This window comes from Panthera onca, chromosome C2 (assembly GCF_046562875.1).
Source record: "Panthera onca isolate mPanOnc1 chromosome C2, mPanOnc1 haplotype 2, whole genome shotgun sequence".
NCBI classification, from domain to species: domain Eukaryota; kingdom Metazoa; phylum Chordata; class Mammalia; order Carnivora; family Felidae; genus Panthera; species Panthera onca.
In genome coordinates, this window is record NC_138347.1 from 122,068,755 (window position 1) to 122,091,507 (window position 22,753).

Genomic DNA, 22,753 nt, shown 5'->3' on the forward strand with positions numbered 1-22,753 from the left:
TGGATCCTTTCTTGGAGAAGAAAAAAATACTTTAAAGGGCGTTATCGGGACAGCTGACAAAAGTAAAATATAATAACTGTAGGTTAAAGTACTGGAATATAAAAAGCATACATTATACTTTAAAAAAATTTTTTTTTAATGTTTTTATTTATTTTTGAGACAGAGAGAGACAGAGCATGAGCAGGGGAGGGGCAGAGAGAGAGGAAGACACAGAATCTGAAGTAGGCTCCAGGCTCCGAGCTGTCAGCACAGAGCCCAAAGTGGGGCTCGAACTCACAGACTGTGAGATCATGACCTTAGCTGAAGTCCAGCACTCAACCAACTGAGCCACCCGGGCGCCCCATACATTATACTTTTATTGTAACAATGTTGAGCTTCCTGAGTTTGATAATTGTATTACGGTTATTTAAGAGAATATACTTACTCTTAGGACTATACACTGATATATTAAGGATCATGATATATGCAACCTTCCTTAAAAGAGTTCTACGGGTACCTGGGTGGTTCAGTCGGTTGAATGTCCAACTCTTGATGGCAGCTCAGGTCATGATCTCACAGTTCGTGGGATCAGGCCCCATGTTGGGCTCCATGCTGATAGTGCACAACCTGTTTGGGATTCTCTCTCTCCCTCTCTCTCTGCCCCTCCCCTGCTTGCACTCTCTCTCTCTCTCTCAAAATAAACTTAAAAAAAAAAAGAGTTCTAAAAAAAGTAATATTATATATTTAATAAACATAAATAAATAGAGGGAGGGGAAAATGCCTCAAAGGGGCTGGGGTGTTCATAATAAGGAGAATAAATTATAGTCTAGAGAGTAACACTCACCCCACTGTAAGGTAAGTGGGTATGGGAGAAAACAGCATCTAATTGAGAAGGCAGTAAAGGAAACAGTAACTCAGGGGATATTCAGATTATTAGTTAATACAAAGAGAAAAAGAAGTCAGGGATATCCAGTAGTTTGTTGATAACACATAGGAAAAGTTTGGGTGGAAGAGAAAAGAGAGAATTAGGCTTGAACAGATTTCCAGAGCAGTTAGAAGATTAGAGTCTGAACCACAGAAAATGACTTGAGGGCAAAACAGGAATTTTTAAGTAGGTGAGAATCAATACATTCTCAAGGTAGCCATTTAGTTTTTTAGTCCCAGGGTTCCTAATGCTCAGCTCTGTGGTATCAGTCTCTTCTCTAAAGGCCCTCTAATAGGAAGCCTTTCCAATTCTCTTCTGCCAGGTAGTTAGACACGTTTATCCATGATCCTGTTAACAGCCCCTTGCCTAACTCTATCATTTAACCCACATTCAATAAATAAGGCTGAATGAATTAATGACTTATCACAACCTGAGTAGACTAGATATAAGAAAACAAACTGGAAATCAACTTAATAAAGGAACAACACAGCAGAGTTTCATTTTTCAAAAAAGTTTCTGAAGTATATAAAATAAGGTGTGGGCTTAAGGTTCAAAGAATACAAAATGGAGAATTATTTCCAGTTGATTTTAGTAAAAGAAATATGCTTACTGTACAACAAGCTGCTGGCACACAGTTCCATTCTCTGTTATCAGTTCATTCAGTTTTAATTCAAGGTGAACTTTACCCTATAATGAGAAAAAAAAAAAATTGGCAAACTGAGTAGTCTATTTTGCTGACAAATTATTAAAGGTATGTACTTTTTCAAATGGTACCTAAAATATTTAGTTATTCACTAAATTTGTGATCCCTAGCACATGGCTTTGCCCATATTAAGTACTTGTTAAATGACTAATAACCAACGATGTAGATCTAGTCAAATGCTTATATCAGACACGGCATTCAAATCTAAGAATGCAATCACAGTTCAAAAAGTATTTATCAATCTCAATCACCATAGATTTTTTTAAAAAGGTAGCATTTATGTTTTAGGAAATTTTGAAATGAAAGCAAATTATAAAATGTAGAATGCTTTTTCCAGAAAATCTAAACCATCAATAAGGATAGAGGCAGTATCATTATACGTCGAGAGAAATCATACAATTCTGAAAAATAAAACTAAGTTAAAGCTAGTAAGACTCAAGTTGTCAACACTTCTCTGAAAATTAAAGACTTATGGAATATCTACTATATTTTAATAGTCACTCACTGTAGGGCTGGGTAGGAATCAATAGATATATAAGACAACAATCACTGCTTATAAGAAGCTCGCAATCTAGTGCGAAGACAATAAACAAAAGATAATATAGGACCAAGAGCCCTAATGAAAAAAATGGGATACCGAAAATAAATGAGTACTTTCTTAATTAGCTGTTAATAAATGGGAGTTGTAAAAATCCAGTACTACATATAAATTTAAAGCAAACTCAACTTCTCATGAAATGAAGGCTTAGGGACAATACAATCTGGAGCTTGATATTTTCATGCTGCCACCAGTGATGAGCAATTCTAAACTGGTTATGAGCAATTCTGAAGTGGTTAAGAATCAGTCTTGGATTACCTCCACCCAGCTGACATGACAAATTCTCACAGTAGAGATTTCAGGGGTGTGATGTCTAGGGGCTGATGACGTAAGTAATTTCATCAGAGGTAGGAAAGTTCATTATCAAGTCACTGTTCCTCTTTGGAATAACCCCTTTCAGACATTCTTTCACAGTAATCTAACCTGAATCGGCCTCACTATCTTATAAGGGTTTGCTCCGTAAGAGTGAATCTGAGGTGCATTAACTACAAAGCTCAGGGTTCGATGGGTAGTGAGGAGCAACAACACTGATTGGCGGATCTCAACACAAAAGTCTGCATGAGAAAGCTAAGTTCTAAAGAAACAAAAGCATCAGCAGTAGTAAAATTGGAAGTTAGGTGGAACTGGAATTAAACTAAGCCAATTTTCCACTAAAAATTCAGGCACAACTATCGATAAATTCACATAAAATTTATAAAATTGGTCATTAATTCTACTTTAATATTCACAACCCCTACTACTAGACAATGACCCAGAAGAGGTTCATGATATTGTAGTCATTTTTTTTTTTAATTTTTTTAATGTTTATTTTATTTTTGAGACAGGGAGAGACAGAGCATGAATGGGGGAGGGTCAGAGAGAGAGGGAGACACAGAATCTGAAACAGGCTCCAGGCTCTGAGCTGTCAGCCCAGAGCCCGACGCGGGGCTCGAACTCACAGACCGCGAGATCATGACCTGAGCCGAAGTCGGACGCTTAACCGACTGAGCCACCCAGGCGCCCCTGTAGTCATTTTTAGTATTACTCAACTCGAATTTTGAATCATCTTTGCTGTCAGGCCAGCATACATGTGTCACTTACTAAGTGAGCCTAGCCAACTGCATCAACATTTGCAGCTCAAAGCAATTTTACTATTTTAACATGTATGCATTTAATGGTAGAAACTGTATGCTAACAAGGCACTCCCAACAGTCTCTCAGGAAATATCTAGGATCTACCCTAGTTCTAAAACAACTGAAACTATTAAAATAAGAGTAGGAAAAAAAAGTACAATAGTTCCATTCACAACTAAAAATCATAGCACTGCATCAAGTAAAGCCTAGAAATAAAAAATGTATATATTTAATGGGATTCTACTAGGAATCATTATCATTCAGTCAGAGCCTACCTAATACGTTCATTATTCCTACTGGCTGTTGAAGAGACCATTCCTTTGGTATTAGTCAGCAATAACATAATTGTGTATTTAACCTGGTCAAGAAAAGACTGGGGACAGAATAGGTAACCACAAGACATATACTGTCAGGGTGGAACACTAAAATTAAAAAGCATTATGAATTAGGGGCATCAGGGTGGCTCAGTTGGCTGGACATCTGACTCTTGATTTTGGCTCAGGTCATGATCTTGTGGTTTGGGGTCGAGCTCTGTGCTGATAGCAGGGAGCCTACTTGGGATATTCTCTCTCTCTCTCTCTCTCTCTCTGTCTCTCTGTCTCAGGGTCAAGCCTTGTGTACGGCTCTGCACAGATAACAGGGAGCCTGCTTGGGATTCTCCCTCTCTTCTTCTCTCTCTCAAAATAAAGAAATAAACTTAAAAAAAAGCATTATAAGTTAAATCAAGGAAATTATCATTTCTAAACTATGAAACACTACCTCATTGTATACTTTAACATGAAAGTATGTACATGATACTTAGCAAAAGAAACAAGTTAGAAAATAGGTTGTATAATGTTAATTTGGAAAAATGAAACATACTATATATATTACTATATGAATTTACTACAAGTCATCTACTAAAACACTGACAGAAGTTATCTTTGGGTGGTAGGATTTCAGATTTTTTTGCTCATCTAGATTTAAAAAATTTCTATTACCAAAGAGTCCTGTTTTTTAGGAAAAATAAAGTTTTAAAAAATTACTTGAAACTACTTTTCAGTATTAGAAACCCAAATCTATGAACATCTTAGAGAAAATATTTAGTATTCCTTAATACATTCCTACAAAAGTTTGGTTTTATTTACATCTGTCATCATTTTATAGATTTGGATTATAGCAAAACAAGTTAGGTATTTTTTGTTTTGTTTTGTTTTGTTTTTGGAGAGGGTAGTTTTGGGTTCAGCAAAACATTTCCTAGTCTCCTCTGAAGCCAGGTGATAGTGGCTAAGGACAGCCATATGATACAATTTTGGCCAATAATATATTAGTAGAAGTTGCTGGTGGGGCATCTGAAGAAGCTTGTTGAATGGGACTCCCTAACTGCAGCAGTGGCTTGAGAGGCTGAAGAACTTAAACAAGGCAGTCTACAGTCTCATGGTGCTGGGCATATAAAAACTGGAGCCCAAGGCCCAACAAGGTAGAGTGCCACTGGCAAATACACAGGCTTTCTGTTGGAACCTCGAAGGACTATGCCTAAAGAGTAAGAGTGAACAACACTGACCAGCCTTTACAAAGACCAAAACTGGGGTGCCTGGGTGGCTCAGTCGGTTACGAGTCTGACTCTTGATTTCGGCTCAGGGCACGATCTCACAGTTAGTGAGATCAAGCCCCATGTCAGATTTTGTGCTGATAGCAAAGAGCCTGCTTAGGATTCTCTCTGCCCCTCCCCAGCTTGTGTATGCATGCACACTCATTCTCTCTTTCCCAAAATAAATGAACAAATGTTAAAAACAAAACAAAACAAAACAAAACAAAAACAAAGACCAAAACCTAGCCTAGAATCAGCCAAACCCCTAACCTCTAGATATGCCAAAAGTAAAAAACTAAATCTTCAGGGCGCCTGGGTGGCTTGGTCGGTTAAGCATCCGACTTCGGCTCAGGTCATGATCTCACGGCCCATGAGTTTGAGCCCCGCGTCGAGCTCTGTGTTGACAGCTCAGAGCCTGGAGCCTGTTTCAGATTCTGTGTCTCCCTCTCTCTCTGCCCCTCCCCTGTCCATGCTCTGTCTCTCTTTGTCTCAAAAATAAATAAACGTTAAAAAAAAATAATTAAAAAAAACTTTATAAAAAAAAACTAAATCTTCTCTGAAGGAAAAAAAACATCATCATCCACAGCTTCAAGTTATATATAAACTATTTCATATTTTTCAATGTCCAGCATTCCATCAAAACTTATGAAGCATGCCAGAAGACATACACCAAAAACAAAAATGAAAATAAAAACCAACAAAAAGCAGTCAATTTATAGGAGGTGCAAATGTTGGAGTTAACTGACAGAGGTCAAAAGAACTGCTTAACGGGGCACCTGGGTGGCTCAGTCGGTTGAGCATCCGGCTTCAGCTCAGGTCATGATCTCTCGGTTTGTGAGTTCGTGCCCCGTGTTGGGCTCTGTGCTGACAGCTCAGAGCCTGGAGCCTGCTTCAGATTCTGTGTCTCCCTCTCTCTGCCCCTCCCCTGCAAACGGTCTGTCTTTCTCCATCTCTCAATAATAAATAAATGTTAAAAAAAAATTTTTTTAAATAGCTGCTTAAAATATTTACTAAGGTAGACAACAAAATGAAAAAGCCAACAAAACACTGAAAACTATAAAGTGTATCAAATGAAAAATTTAGAATTAGGCAATAAAATAACCACAATGATGTATTCAACAGCAAATTAACCACAGCTGAAACGAGAACTGGTAAGATGGGAGATAAATTAGTCAATGGAAAATATCCACAGTGAAGCACAGAGAGGGGGAAAACATAAGAGACACAGGAAAACATAGGAAAATGGCCTATTATTCATGTAATTGGAGTCCCAGAAGAGGAGACAGATAAAATAGGGAAGGAGAGAAAAAAAAGATAAAGAAATAATTGCCTGGAATTTTCCAAAACTAAAGAAAGACATCAAGGCAGAGATCTAAGAGCCCCTATGAACACCCATAGGATAAACATAAAACCATATGAAGGCAGAGCATAGTAAAACTGCTAAAAGCAGATCAAAAGAAAATCCTAAAAGCAACTAGAGAAAACAGAGACATTAGCCACAATGAACCAACTACAAGACTCTGATAAGAAACTATTTTTGATGATAAATATGCAATGTGATTTGGTCCATTACTGCTTTCTTATTACCCAATCTCCTAAGGGAGGTTCAATGACATAATAGTATACTTTTCATATATGTCAGAAAATATTGGGAAGATTAGATAACTGGCAAGGTATTTTCTATGTTTTATTTAAAGTAAACCAAATAAGGGGTGCTTAGGTGGCTCAGCCAGTTAAATGTCTGATTTTGGCTAGGTCATGATCTCCCAGTTCGTGAGTTAAAGCCCTGCATCGGGCTTTGCGCTGACAGCTCTGAGCCTGGAGCCTGCTTCAGATTCTCTGTCTCCCTCTCTCTCTGTACCTCCCCAGCTCATGCTCTGCTTCTCTCTCTCTCTCAAAAATAAACATTAAAAATTAAAAAAAAAATAAAGTAAACCAAATTCTTGGGAGCTATTCTATATATATCTTGTAGCAATGATTACGTTAAGTTGATATATGCAATTATATCACGTTAATTTGTACTAGGAAGCATATTTAGGAACTTATATTACCCTAGGATTATATGAAAGTTGAATATTTTATATTAAATATAGCTAACTTTATTTCAATTACTTTTACAAAATTTCACACAAAAATCTGTATTTTTATAGAAGATATCATGAGAATTTCTGCATACAGGTTCAGAAACTCAGGTGAATTACAAGTATTTGGGCAAAACCCAATGCACATACTTAAAAACTTCTTTAGTCTAGATTTTTTTTTTTAGTTTTTATCACAAAATACTACATTATAACAACCATTCCACATAAAAGAACTCAGTATATTTTAACTGGTGGTAAGTTTTCTTTATATGGGGGGGAGGGAAAATCCCAACTTCTTGTTATCTGACAGATATTTTCATATATAGTAAATCATTTTGGACACAATTAGCTGTCAGATGAAAAACAAAATAAAGGTTTTACTTAATCTCTCTTATTTATGGGTAGATTTGTTCTTCTCCTTAAAGAAGTATTTATTGGGGCACCTGGGTGGCTTGGTCCGTTAAGCGTCCGACTTCGGCTCAGGTCATGATCTCACGGTCCGTTAGCTCGAGCCCCGCATCGGGCTCTGTGCTGACAGCTCAGAGCCTGGAGCCTGTTTCAGATTCTGCGTCTCCCTCTCCCTCTGCCCCTCCCCTGTTCATGCTCTGTCTCTCTCTTTTTAAAATAAATAAATAAATAAATAAATAAACATTAAAAAAAAATTTTTTTTAAAAAGAAGTATTTATTACAATCTAGAATGGCCCCTGTTATTTCACATTTACAATTTTACAAATGAAGTTTTTACAAAATTAACCTGTAACAATGAATTATACCTTTATGTTCACTGTCTTTTAATCAAGCATGTAAAAAACCCCAGATGTATGTACTATTAGGTATGATCATCGCATTTATTATTTGTAATACTTGTTTAAAGTGTAGGGCAGAGGCCATATTAAAAAAAAAACCATAAAACAATCAATAGCTTATGGCATGATCCAGAAATTCAAGATAAGCTTGTTGGTAAAGACTTATTAACTAAGTCATTACATCAAAAAGACATGATTGACAGCGCATCTGGATTTACTGCTTGTACAAGTTGTATGAGACAAACACCCTTAATTAATGAGAGTACCAACTTCTCCAGATAACAGATATGGTTTAATCAGTCTTATGTAAAGGCATACTCTTTATCACAGCACCTAAGAACTAAAGAAAGGAAAAATACTTCAAGTTTGTTGTGAATTCTAGGACTATATAGCTAAGAGCATGGCTGCTGATCACTGAAGCCAAAAAGAGGATTTATAGAAAGAGGCACCCACAGAATCCATATTAACTTTACTTATGTGGAAAAGAGTAGGAGAAAGAACATTAAGTTTAGTAGGATGATAACCACAACCAGAAACTGAGGAAGAGAATGCTTCAAAAACGAAGAGTGGTCCACTGTATCAAAGCTGCTGGAAGATCATGTAAGAGGGGGACTGAAAAATGTCCACCAGACTTATTGATACAACGTCATGGATAACATTATGGAGAGTCTTTTGTGTTCTCCCTCTGGCCCATTGTGGGGTATGAAGGCAGATAAGAGAGGGTTAGGAAGAGAATGGTTCAAATGGAGGGAGAAACTGCAAAACAAAAACAAAAAAGAAACAGAAAAAAAAAAGGAAAAAATACATTCATGAAATATTAATAATATCTCAAATGTCTGAAAACTGAAAATAATTCTCATTAAAAATTTTTTTTTTAACATTTATTCATTTTTGAGACAGACAGAACGTGAGCGGGTGAGGGGCAGAGAGAGGGAGACAGAGAATCTGAAGCAGGCTCCAGGCTCTGAGCTGTCAGCACAGACTCCAAGATCATTACCTGAGCCGAAGTCAGACATTCAACCGAATGAGCCACCCAGGCACCCTGAAAATAATTTTCATTTTTAATGGCAATAATAAAGCATCCGGGAAACAATCCAAAGTAAGAGGTTAGTATTCTTTGTAATTTTCAACTGTTTTGATATAAAACCCATCTTACTACTACTGGGATCTTTTCATTTGAAGGCTAAATTACATTTCTGCATATTACTTCCCTACAACTTCAGAACTGAAGGGAATCCTATACAATGAAGTTCTCATTTCACAGATGAAGATTCTCAGACAACAACAGGTTAGCAACTGTTTTGGGTACAAATGCCAATTAGTGGTAGAGCTGGGAAACAAACATCTTCCCCTCTGAGGGAGAGATGCCAATAATTTCTTCCACCCAAACCCTTTCTTAGGGGTGATGCCTACCCAAAGTCCCAAAATAGACTGCTTTACAGTAACTTTGCCCCTATCATACCAATTAGAATGCAGTGGACATATGACCCAAGTTGGGCCAAATTCTCTAAATTGTGGCAGAGAACTAAATCAGATCTTAGAAGGTGAGGGGTTGTAGGGTCACGTAAACTCAGGCTGATGTGGGCATTTTTTTAGCTGTCAGGAAGAGATTAGAGAGAAGCAGAAGTGAGAAACATGTAATCTCATCAGATATACAAATGAATACAAGGGAATCTCATCATTAAATAGTGGGTTTTGTTCCTTTCATTTTGCAAAGTGAATAGTATTAAAATGAGAGTACAAGATAGGAAATATTAACTATTCATTTTACAAAATAAGAGGGAAGGAAAAAACACTAAACAGTGAGCACTTATACTCAACGAGCATAGTGAGCATATGAATAAGAAAATATGAATCAGTGGATTCAGTTCCCAAGTGCCCCTTGCAGTATCTACTGCTGCACTGAGTGAAAGTCCACAGTTTAAAGATACAATATAGGGGTGCCTGGGTGGTTTGGTCAGTTAAGTGTCCAACTCTTGATTTTGGCTCAGCCGTTCATGGGACTGAGTCCACGATGGGCTCTACACTGACAAAACAGAGCCTGCTTGGGATCCTCTCTCTCCCACCCTCTCTCTACCCCTCCCCCACTCACGTTCATACACTCTCTCAAAATAACTAAACGTTAAAAAAAGATACAATACATATTTTTCATTCACCATGGTCCCGAATGCAAGCCAACTATTTTATGTAGTAGTCAACCAAAAACAAACTACCCAATATTTTAGTGCACTTTATGAGAAGTTAAAATCTTTTCAAAAATAATTTTGACTATGTAAACTGTATCTAGATTATTATTGTAAGAACCTGATCTCCACTTAAAAGGCAGCTCCTCTTAAGTAAATGCCTGACAACTTCCAGCTCTCACTGGCCATACCAAAGTTCCTGTAATTATACTCTAAGAAGTTCCCTAGGAACTTTCAAATGCCCCTCCCTTTTTCTTTAAGCTACTCTGAGTAGGCTTCTGTTCCTTATACTCAGATGTTCTCTCCTAATAACCTGCTGAAGCCTTTTCATGCCCAACAGTACGAATAGTGGAAAGCAAGAAAGCTTTTTTAGAATCAGACAAGATCTCTATTGGAACCATGGTTCCATCACCTAATAGTTCTATGACTTTGGAGATGTCATTTAACCTCTATGAATCCATTTTCTATATTTGTACAATGGAGTTATTAAGGCTACCTACATCTCATAATGCTTTTCTGAAGATTAAATGAGAAAATGTATATTAAGTACTTGGTACTGTGCTTGGGATACACCATTTAATCACTAACAGTAACTACTAGGCGGAATCCCTACTGAACCCATTCCTTCTCGGGATGGCTCCATCAACTGCTCTTATTTCCATGGTATTTTGTAAAATTCAATAAAATGTATGCAAGTGAACAAATCTATTAACAAAGTAGGATTTGTATGAAACGTAGGCTACTCTTCTTTTCTAGGCTCACAAAGTTAATTTAGTATTCCTGTATCAGTTTTGGGGCCAAACAACAGTATTTCCAATAGTACCATATTAACCTGAAAGGTGTTCTACATCCTCCCAGCCACTAATGTACTCTTCTTTCTAAAATGCGTTTAAAATTTTGGGGCGCCTAGGTGGCTCAGTTGGTTGAGCGTCTGACTTCGGCTCAGGTCATGATCTTACAGTTTGTGGGTTCGAGCCCCGCATCAGGCTCTGTGCTGAGAGCCTGCTCAGAGCCTGCAGCCTGCCTCAGATTCTATGTCTCCTCTCTCTCTGCCCCTCCGCGGCTCATGCTCTGTCTCCCTCCGTCTCTCAAAAATAAATAAATGTCAAAAAAAAAAAAAAAAATCTAAAGTGTGTTTAAAATTTTTTAAAAATGTTTATTCATTTTTGAGAGATACTGAGCATGAGAAGGGGAGGGGCAGAGAGAGAGGGAGACACAGAATCTGAAGAAGGGTCCAGGCTCTGAGCTGTCAGCATAGTGCCTGATGCAGGGCTCTAACTCATGTACCATGAGATCACGACCTGAGCTGAAGTTGGACACTCAACCGACCGAGCCACCCAGGCGCCCCTAAAGTGTATTTTAAAGAGACCTTACTAATTATCATTTAAGCAAAAAACTTGTAAAGGTTAATAACTCATGGTCATGAAAATCATTCATAACAAATAAAAAATGTTGACATTATCTCTAACAATGAAATGCTATTTCCAGGATTTTATGATTCAGAGATGAGTTTTACACACTCAACTGAATTAAATCCTGTTATCTAATACTAATCTCTAATGCCATCTCCAAGAATTACATATTCCAGAGAGATTTCTACTTTTTGAGAGTTGGGGGACTTAGATCTTTTACCAAACTTATACTGGCCATAAGAATGAATTTTAATAAATTACATCTTTAATATAAAACTCAAATTTCATTTTATACCAAATTATCAAAGCCTTTTCTTGTCTCACTTTTTGTTAAAACTATTAAAAAGGAAAACCTTTAATAGTTTTAAATTAAAAACTTTAAGACTTTCATATCTGCCTTTTGGTAAAGGTATATTATGAAAATGGCCACCTGAGTGACTGATGGTAAACAGGTATTTTATATTTGTGTAGCAATTAACAGTTTTCAAAACACTGTTAAAAATATTTCACTGAATTCTCACAACCATAGGCATCAACATGGCAACTTTTATTTCGATTTTATAGAAATAAAATTCAAGGTCAGTAAAGCAACCACATATGAAAATTAGGATCTAAATTTTCTGACTTCTTGTGCAAAAGCCTTTCCATTTTGTCACACTGTCTTCCACCTGTGTGGTATACAATAGTGGCTAATTGGAATCTAACAGTTACTGCCAAATATGAATGAAAAGAACATTAAAATGAGGTAGAGTGAATAAAATAGGAAAAGTTTCAATTATATTTTGTACTTAAGAAGGGGTTTTATATACAAATACTTAAGTTTTTGAGAATTTAATCAAAGAGAATGCTTGAGAGGTTATGAGGAAATAGAGACACACGCACTTTATTTGCAAATATCTGTGGGTGCACGTAAAGCGCTTTTTCTTGTCTTAAACTTCTGTTTGAGTCACAGCGGCAAATTATAACTTCTTTTAGAGAGGAAGAATCCTGCTTACAGTATGTCCTCGGGAAATGGTTTCACAATCCTTACCATATTTTATATATAAACAGAGTTACAAAAAAAGGATTCCCTTCAGATAGAAATAACAATTTCTAAGAGAAACTCAGACTTTTCAGAAAGAAATAGAAAGTTAAGCTACTTGGCTGAACATGTATTTTTACTCACATATAGAATCTGTAAGAACTCTTACTCTGGCAAGAGGAAAGAAGAGCTTTAAAAAGGTAATAATACCCTTCCAAATAAAAAGAAGGGTGAACAACAGGAAGGGCAGGTGTGGGAATGAAAGGCTCTGCAAGGTGGGCTCAGGCATGGTTTGAATGAATATTTTCCCAATACTAGTTTATTAAGAGAATAAACAACATCCTGGTCAAAACAGATAAAATCACAGACTTCTGGGATTCTCTTCAAAGTTAGAATTAACGTAGCTTTTCTCTTAAAAAAAATTTCCCAACCAAAAAAATTAATAATTTGCCATTGCGACTCGAACAAAAGAACTAAAACAGGAAAAAATGTCCCCCTAACATAACTTCCCCAAACACTCACTCTCTCTCTCTCTCTCTCTCTCTCTCTCTCTCTCACACACACACACACACACACACACACACACACATTATTCTTGAATTCAAGGCAAGGCATTTCTTTCCAGCTATATATTACCTAAAGGTCTATAATATTTGGTCCCAGAATTTAAAATAATGTGTAATAGCGCTGTCTGTATAAACTAGAATAGTTTGTTTTCCACACACTTTCTGCATGCTGACAATCTCTTATACCACTTAAGCCTTAGTATTTACCTGAACCTCTGAATTGGAGTCAACAGGCTGTAGTAAAAACCAAGTTTCTTTGCCACTGTGGTTACATAAGTCTTCTTTTTTGATGGCTACTTTTCCTATAGGAAACAATGTAAGAGAAACATATTTTGTATAATCATTAGCACTGCTAAAAAAAATCATTAGCACTATTACATGTAATACTTTTAGAAAATATTTTAAAATAATTTGTACCTACTGATATTAAAAAATCCACTTTTTTTTCTCTCATTAAACTTTTGCTTTAATGGTTCTAAAATTCTATTACAGATTTTTGGTCAAGTTGTTTTCTATATCCTAAAGAATGAAAAAGTGCCTCAGTTCCCCCTGCCCCTTGGCAGACCCTTTTCTGGGTCATTTTGAATCAGGGGATTAGACAAAAATTCAGTTGTATTTACATGCAAATGAATTTTTTAGTACTTACTCAATAGATTCACAGTTTTACCCGAAGTTCATTCCATGTAAAAAGCAATGTACATTGACAGTGTAAACTAATCCTCCCAAACTTTTAACACTATGAATAAACCATATGTTCTATCTAGACAGACATATTTGCATTTAATAAGAGTTCACAAGTTCCAATTAAGAGAAAAAGATAAATACCATATATCACTAACAATTTTAAAAACTGACTTGAAAATTACAGATTAAGACAATAATTTTCTTTAAAATCTGCTTTTATCAAAACATTATAAACACTGCTTATGTTGCTTCAATGCATACCAAAAAATAACAATGATAAATAATAATAATAATCAGGGCAGTTCCCTAAAGAGTTTCTACCTCTTAGAGAAAGATACGGTACAATGAACAAAGTTGTATGAGAGAAAGAAACAGAAATGTTCTTATTATAATGAAGTATTTGCCATGTTGGTACAAAGCATTTCCTTCCTCAATTCAAGTTTTAAGAAGCAGACCCAGTTTTGCATATGACTGACAATTTATTCCAAGACTCTACACAAAAGTTTCAACAAAGAATATATACTAAAGTCAAAGTTCACTTTCTTTCATCAGGCAAGAATTTCACTTTAAGTGTCCTAATTACACTTCGTGCCCTTTCTCTTCTGATCTATCTTGGTCTTTTAGTTCCACATTTGAAAACTTTTAGGAAACAGTAAAAAGTTTTCTATCAGGATTTATAAATTGTTCTGTATCAAGTGGTAAGGAAAGGTATGACAAGAAAAAAAAAAACACAAAAAAACTTTCTTTAAAAATTTGGAATTAGGTAGTGGTGATGGTTGCACAAATCTGTGAATATACTAAAAACCACTGCAGGGGTGCGTGGTGGCTCAGTCAGTTAAGCGCTTGACTTTGACTCAGGTCATGATCTCACGGTTCATGAGCTCAAGTCCCGCATCAGGCTCTGCACTAATAGTGGGATTTTCTCCCTCCTCTCTCTCTGCCTCTCCTCCCCTGCTCACGTTTTCTCTCTCTCTCTCAAAATAAATAAACATACATACATACATACATACAATAGTTAGATGATGGATGAATGAATGAATGAATGAATGAATAAATAAATAAATAAATAAATAAATAGGATGAAGTCTAATGTAAAGGCCAAAATCTTCTTGTGAATATATGGAATGTATAATTCATTCAAATCTTGAGGAAATCGCACCAGGAAAATAATATATTTCAGTGTTTTTTTTTGGTTAAATTTAAGACACAAAATGATGGGAAAACAAATTCTTCCACTACTGGATATATTGATTAAAAGACAAGTACAGAATTTAGGCACTCAAATATTCTTTACACTGTTGAAGAAGTTTAGGTTAAGAGAGAAATTACACAAATCTCTTGATATGTTTCACCTATGGATTACAGCAAATTCCTGGCAAATCAATATTATACCAAGAATGGCTTAAGATACAGAATTATGACAAAGTATTAAGTAGTGCATGTCACAAATGATTATGATTATCAAAAGTCTATCGAGTGGCTCCATTTACCAATGAATCTACTCCAGATATGAACATTAAGGCAATGTATAACAGTTTGATACACACACACACACACACACACACACACACACACACAGAAATAGACCTATATATCCTGTATCTGAAGTTCTTACATTTTGAAAACAACTCATTTCCCCCTTTAAGAATCTTGGTATCTATGCACCATTTATGTTCTCTTTCCAGAAAAATGCAGATATTATCTGGCATGTAATTTTAAGAGAGTTTACTCACCATCCAGTAACTCGCTGAGAGATTCCTGGTTAAGGCCTGATAAGACAGTTTCTAGGATTTTTATACATAATTTATGCATATGTACACAAATATACATGTGTGTATATATTTTCATATTTACAAGTATCACCAAAGCAAGCCCCCAACTTGAAAATAAGGTTTTTGAAAAAGTTTATTTTGAAGTTTACTGGATTAACTGATTCATTTACTCATTCAACAAATAATCACAATACCACTGTGCTTTAAATGGTGATATGATTTCCAGACTCCACTAACCAAAATCTATTTAATCAGTAATGCTTCTAAAAACTAGAGAGTAGGAACTCTACTCAGATCACTGAGTATCCATCTTTATCACATGTGTCTTCCCAAATGAGAATTCTCTTAGTTCACAGGTAAAAATTCCCAGAAGCAAGTACCTTCTTCCTTCTACTGCATATCTTGTGCATCCCTGGCACTCACTGCCATGAAAGAGTTGAATGATTCTGGTCTTCTGAGAGAGAAGCCCTTCTCTGATTAGTTGTAAAAATTCTGTGCCTCTAATGGTCCCAAATATTATCTTAGGTTAGTGTTCACCATTTTGAGCAAAGTTAACTCATCACTTTAGTAGCCATGAAATCACCAACCTCAAAAAAACAAACAAAAAATCTCCCAGGAACAAACTACTCAACAAATTATTTAAAGGTACTATTTCATTTCCCCACTGTCCTGACAAACTCATAGACAGAAAAAGCTCAGACCCAACACACACACACACACACACACACACACACACACACACACACCCCAGATGCTGTATTAGTTCCTTAAAATAAAACAAGGAGAGGAAACACAAAAAGAAATGAAGGAACTGTGGGCACAGAAACTATCTTTGTTGGTCTCAAAATAAAAAAAAAAAAGTATTCTCAGCTTTCCAGCACCACTTCTAAACAGCATTTTCTTGCCATCTGTAAAAACTGTGTTATATTTGGGCGCCATTTTTAGATACAACATATTCTTAGAAATTTCATCCTCATACAGATCACCAACTGGCAAATCTTGATAGCCCTGCTCCTACATGGACGCTAGTAGAAATGGATGAAAAGAGCAGATATAAGTAGTGACAACTGTGACTGTCTATACAGGATGAAAATGGATCAGAACACTGAACAAATTCTGGCACACAGTCAACAACAGCGATTCAATCACAAAACTTTAATGCCCTAGTGTATAGAGTTTAGGGTACATTTTGTTCTCCATGGTAGACTGGTATATTAATGGTCCCCAAAAATCATTCTTCCTTGGTCTATGCCATCGTGTGGTCTTCTCCAGCACAGACTCTGGTTTGGCCATGTCACTTGCTTTTGCCCAATGGGACATCAGCAAATGTGATGCAAGTAGAATCTTACTAAACACCTGTGCAGTAGGGCTTACCCTCTTAAAACCCCAAAACCATATGGAAAGGAAGGCCCAGATAACAGCCAGCACCAGCCACCAGACATATGAGTCAGGCCATTTAGTCCAGTCAATCTTCTGGATAAGTGCACATTAGTGATCCCAGTTGAGACCAATGGAATAACCACCAGTTGAGCTCAACCCAAATTAACAACCCTGAGGATCATGACCAAATATATAGTTGATGTATTTAGCCACCAAGTATTGGAATGGTTTGTTATGTACCAACAGATAAGTGATACAGACCCTATGCAAACAGATATGAAAGTGTCAACTTAGGCAATTTTGACTTCAGAGCTAAATGCCAGCAGAAATTACAAATTAAAAAGTCTGAAAAGATCTTAGCAATCTTAAACTCAGACTTATTTTATAGATACGCCAGGCCTAAGAAGGTAAAGTGATGTGTTTAAGGTCACACAGCCAGGAAGTGACAGAGTCATGAATGAATTCAGGTTTCTGATAGCCTAGTGAAATTCTCTTATACTGTTCTGAAACAAGGCGAAAGAAAAAAAAACTTGCCTAGCTCAGATAACCACAGTTTAGTTTTTCAGCCTAGATGCCCCTCAAACTAAAATACCCAGAAAATACACACTATAAGATAAAATATGTTTTATTTTTCTATTAGAATTCTCACTGGAAATGGAAATACATTCTTACATAAAACTTTTCTTTTTTCTCTCCTTTTAAGAGAGGACACTATACCTTACGTCAATATATCACAAAATAAAATAAAACCTTAACTTTGCAACTTCCTATCTTTTTATAGCAAAGTTCCTAGGTCTCAAGTTTTTAATTCACAATCAAATTTTTGTACTAACTACCTGGCATACGAAGATGACTAACATAAAATATTTTGCCCCATATTGATAACAGTTATTACTTCTGGGAAGGGGACTGGGAGGGAGTCAGTGGTCAAAATGAATTAGGATTATCTGCAGTACTACAATTTGAAATTTTTTTATAAAAAGACAAAAATTCATGTATTACTTACACAATTAAAAAACAAACAAGCTCTTAAAACTGTACTTGGCTAGTGCACATTCTCAGAAATTCTTAAGTTTCAAAGATGGGTCTTTCAACTTTAGCTCAAATTTCATTTGAAAATGCTATAGTACTGTTTAATCTACAACTTGGCAACTAAGAATTATAAAATAATTAAACTCAATTTTCAATAGCTGAAATTTAAAAAACAAACAAACAAACAAAAAACAACCCCAGGGTACCTGGATGGCTCAGTGGGGTAAGACTCTTGATTTCCGCGGGTCAAGATTCCAGAGTTGAGCCCCCAAGTTAGGCCCTGCGCTGAGCATGTAACCTACTTAAGATTTTCTACCTCCCCCTCTGCTCCCTCTGCCTGTCTCCCCCGTGCTTAAAAAAAAAAAAAAAAGGCAACAACGGAACTTTATGAGTTAGTGACAAAAGAAAATATGTTAAACTACAAAAATGTAAAGATTCATAAATAAAAACCATTTTCCAACTTTAACAGGTACATACATGATGCTGAGTTTACTTTAATAATAATTCCTATGTGTAAAAGGAAAAAAACTGCCACTAAATGCAAAAATTTTGTCTTAATAAAAATAAAATTATTTGAAAAAAAAGTTCTCACACCAAGTTATGGGTTTCTGATACTGTTACACAAAGAAGTGATATTTATGTAAAATTTTTTTGTTTAAAAGTGCAATTGACTTTTACTTTAAAAACAAAAAAACTTAGCACAGGGAACTTTTGGAAATCGTAATTATAAACCTCAACTAAAGGCCTTTCAATGAAATAATGTATGATGACTATAGTATTATATGCAAACAATGAAAATTACAAAGTTTTCTTAAAAAGACATGATAGACACTCTCTCTCAAGGGTCGCTCATACCCACCAAGAGCCTTTATCTAATCCTTACCCTACTCTGCTCTACTCTAGTTGTTGACATTAAAAGATCTCCTGGCCTTCTGAGATGTGAATCTCTCCTATCTCTGTTCCTACATCCCTGATAAATTTTATCAATCTTCATTGAAGCCTCATTTTCCCTGCGTTTTCCTTATCTGCTCCCAGGGCAATTTCATTGGTTCCTGCAGAGTCTTCAAGTATCACTTAATGCTCATGACTCTCAAATTCACATCTCAAGCCCTTCTCTCTAAGCTTCAGATCTGTATTTCCAACAGTCAACTAAAGTGTCCACCAAGATGTTTCCCAGGTAATACAAGTTTAACTTGTTTGAAATCAAAGTCATCCTTTCCTCTTCCCATCCTGCTGTGTTCTTTATCTCAGTTAATGATGGCCATAGAAACAATACCATTTTTAACTTTCCTTTCTCACAATCCTTCATCCCCTTATAGCCCCTAAACCCTACTTGAAGCTTCTTCACTGAAGTACATGCACTCATTCACATTCCCACTGCCACTGCCCTTTGCATCTCATTTGATTATAGCCTCCCTGACTCTAATTTCTCTACTCTAAATCATAAACTACAGATCACATATGTAAAGTGTGTGTATATATACTTTAAAAGAACATATATACATATATATACATTTATTTATGTAATCTATAGACACTGAGTTTGTATTTTGGAAGTTACTGCTGTAGGCCATAAAAAGTTGTTAAACTACAAAAGTATTCATGTACACATAGTCATATATAATTTTTAAAATGTTTTTCTTCCTTTTTTTTTTTTTTAAAGTTTTCTCATTCTTAAAAGGTTCAACATTACTGTCTATAGGATGAAGTCCAAACTTCTAAGCACAGTTTTTAGGGTCCATCACAACTTGGTCCCAATTTATATTCCCAGTTTCACTTCTACCACCCTCTTCCTAAGTAATTTATATATTCCAGTAGATACACCACAAACATGATTTGTTTTTTCTCCTCTAATTCTGCGAATCCCTATAACCTGGAAATTTCTTACTTTTCCTACTTAGGTAGTCTGTTAATCCTCCACCAAACAAGATTACCTGTTGTCTGTGTTCTCAAGTACTTTGTTCATATCTCTAGCCCAGATCCAATTACAATAAATTAGAATTAGAGTACAAGTGTGCCTCTCTGATAGCCCGGGAATAACCTGAGTTGTCTTCTTTGTATGCCACACAGAAGTGTTTGTAAATGTTGGTTTCACTGAATTGAGGATGGGACCTCAGGGGTCTGCTAGAAAGAAAAGAGTCTGCATATAAATAAAGAACTCAGAAGAAGAAAGACAACTAGGATAATACAAAGTCATTAAACTGTATTTTCTCTGGCTTTCAACAAGTTGAATAAGCAATCAAAAAGAGTCAAATATGACAAAGAGGCAGATAAGGATTCAACACTATGAAAATGCCTTTTGTGACAAAGAAAAAGTATTTGTTATGTGTACAGCTGACAAAAGTTAACATATTTAACAAAATAAGTACGCATAAAAGTAAACAAATCCATCCAAATGAAAAATGGGCATGACAATGAAAAACTAGTTTATAGAAGAAAAATATAAAAGACTAATAAACATACAAAAAATTCAACAAATTGATAATCAGAAAAATACAAGTCAAAAAATATTATTTTTCACCTATCAAATTGGGAGAAACTTTTTTCAATGCTAATATCCAAGAATATCCATGATATGGTGAAATGATTATGCCCAGGCCATGTTTGGGGGAATTTAAATTACCATAGTATTTCTGGGGGCCAATGTAAAAAACACAGAGAGAAGAAATTTTAAAAATATTCATATCTTGGGGCACCAGGGTGGCTCAGTCAGTTAACTGTCCAACTCTTAATTTTGGTTCAGGTGGGATCAAGCCCAGCATCAGACTCTGTACTGACAGTGTGGAGCCTACTTAGGATTCTCTCTCTCCTTCTCTCCCTGCACCCGCACCCCCCCCCCCCCGCCACCAGCTTATGCCTTTGCCTGTGCATGCACTAAGTAAATACATAAACTTTAAAAAATAAATAAATAAAAATATTCATATCCTTTAACCCAGTATTTTCACTTCTAGGAATTTATTCTAAGAAAAAGAGACATACTAAGATGTATGCAAGAAGGATGTTCATACCAACACCATTTTTTTTTTTTAAGTCTATTTATTCATTTTGAGAGAGTAAGAGAGCACAAGCAGGGGAGGGGCAGGGAGAGAGGAAGAGAGAGAGAATCTGAAGCAGGCTCTGCACTGTCAGCACAGAATCAGATGCAGGGCTCGAACTCACAAATCTTGAGATCATGACCCGAGCTGAAATCAAGAGTCGGATGTTCAACCAACCGAGCCACCCAGGTGCCCCAGGAGCTCATAGCAACACCATTTAGAGAAATCAACAATCTGAAAATGTAAGTGTTCACCAACAAAGAGGTGGTTAAAACAATGTATTTCTTTACAGAGGATATTTAAATTTTTTTTTTTTCAACGTTTTTTATTTATTTTTGGGACAGAGAGAGACAGAGCATGAACGGGGGAGGGGCAGAGAGAGAGGGAGACACAGAATCGGAAGCAGGCTCCAGGCTCCGAGCCATCAGCCCAGAGCCTGACGCGGGGCTCGAACTCACGGACGGCGAGATCGTGACCTGGCTGAAGTCGGACGCTTAACCGACTGCGCCACCCAGGCGCCCCTTTACAGAGGATATTTAACAAATAATTTTAAAAAACACTTAATGACAAGGGAAAAGGATCATTAGATGAAAAAAGGAAAAAACTGAATAGTGCAATGTAATAATACAAATACAGAAAATAAAGGGAAGAAATATACAAATTATTAACTAGTTATTCCTGTGCACAGCCACTACTGATCACTAAGAACATGTAATAGCTTTAGAATTAAAAATATATATACTGTTTTTAAAGGTTATTTGATTTCCTCTAAAAGGATTCTAGCAAACTTCAAAAAAGGTTTGTCAGGAAAATATAGAAGCCAGATTTAAAAACAAAGTAGCAGTAAGCAGAAGGATACAAACCATTTGTTAAGAAGTTCAACAGCAAAAGCAGAAACACATTAGATGGTAGTTAAGAGAGGACAAAGTCAAATAAATCATTTAAAAAAGTCAAATTAACCATTTAAACTGTCGAAGACTTGAGCATATTTCCAATCAGAAAGGAGAAATGGAAATGACGAAATTCACAATACTAAAAAGCAAGAGGATAATACATGCAAATTACAGACCTCTACCTGTTATTAAAATACAGATAATGGTACAAAGACCATGAATCTGACACATACATGTCCATTTAGCTTTGTTCTACTCCATGCCCACAGAGCATACCCCAGCCTTAGACAATTATTTAAGAAATAGAGTTCATGGTCACCAATAGAGCCAGAGAGAAAACATACGTCTACATTAAAGCAAATTATTACTTCTATTAAAAAAGCTTCAAAAATAAATGTTCTTTGGGAGATCAAATACTGCGATCTTTGTATAAAAACATTCTTTGAACCATTCAGCAAATACTTACCAAGATTTTACTAAATGTAAGGCACTCTGTGAGTGATGGTCTCTACCTTCATAAATACCCTATTAGACAAGATACTAAACAAAAAACTGATGAACAAGTGTAATGAATACTAACGAAAATGGCCCTACAGGTACTTTGGAAGCATGACTCCATGATTAGGGGGAGATCAGTCACGACACCTCCAAAGCATTACCTAAGCTGAGCATACAAATTAAAAATAAGATTCACAAACAAACATGAAGAGTAAAGGATTAGAAATATTGAACATATATTACTTTGTTGTTTTCAATGCTTTATATTTGGAGAAAGAATTAACAGAAACACCAACACTGTGATTAAAGATAATTAGGAATAGTACATACCTATACGAAGGTCTCTTTGTAAAACATTCTTATCATAAACATAGAAAGACAAATACTGGAAAGTTCTTGGAATCTCAAAGTAAAATTCTTCACTGAAAAATGGGCTAGAGAGAAAGGGGGAAAATCTCATTAAATTTAAATTTGACGGTGTCCTCAAACAGTATTTTCAATAA

General features: G+C 35.9%; 1 protein-coding gene across 2 annotated transcripts in view; it reads right to left on the reverse strand.

Annotated features, from left to right (window-relative positions):
* RASA2 (RAS p21 protein activator 2) overlaps positions 1 to 22,753 on the reverse strand; it is a 123,019-nt gene that overhangs the window by 67,589 nt on the left and 32,677 nt on the right. For both annotated transcript variants that reach the window (XM_060638821.3, XM_060638820.3), the window contains exons 3-5: positions 22,581 to 22,684; positions 13,164 to 13,258; positions 1,515 to 1,591 (exon numbers count right to left, since the gene is read on the reverse strand). In XM_060638821.3, the coding sequence (XP_060494804.1) occupies positions 1,515 to 1,591; positions 13,164 to 13,258; positions 22,581 to 22,684 (276 nt within the window). The remainder of the gene's footprint in view (positions 1 to 1,514; positions 1,592 to 13,163; positions 13,259 to 22,580; positions 22,685 to 22,753) is intronic.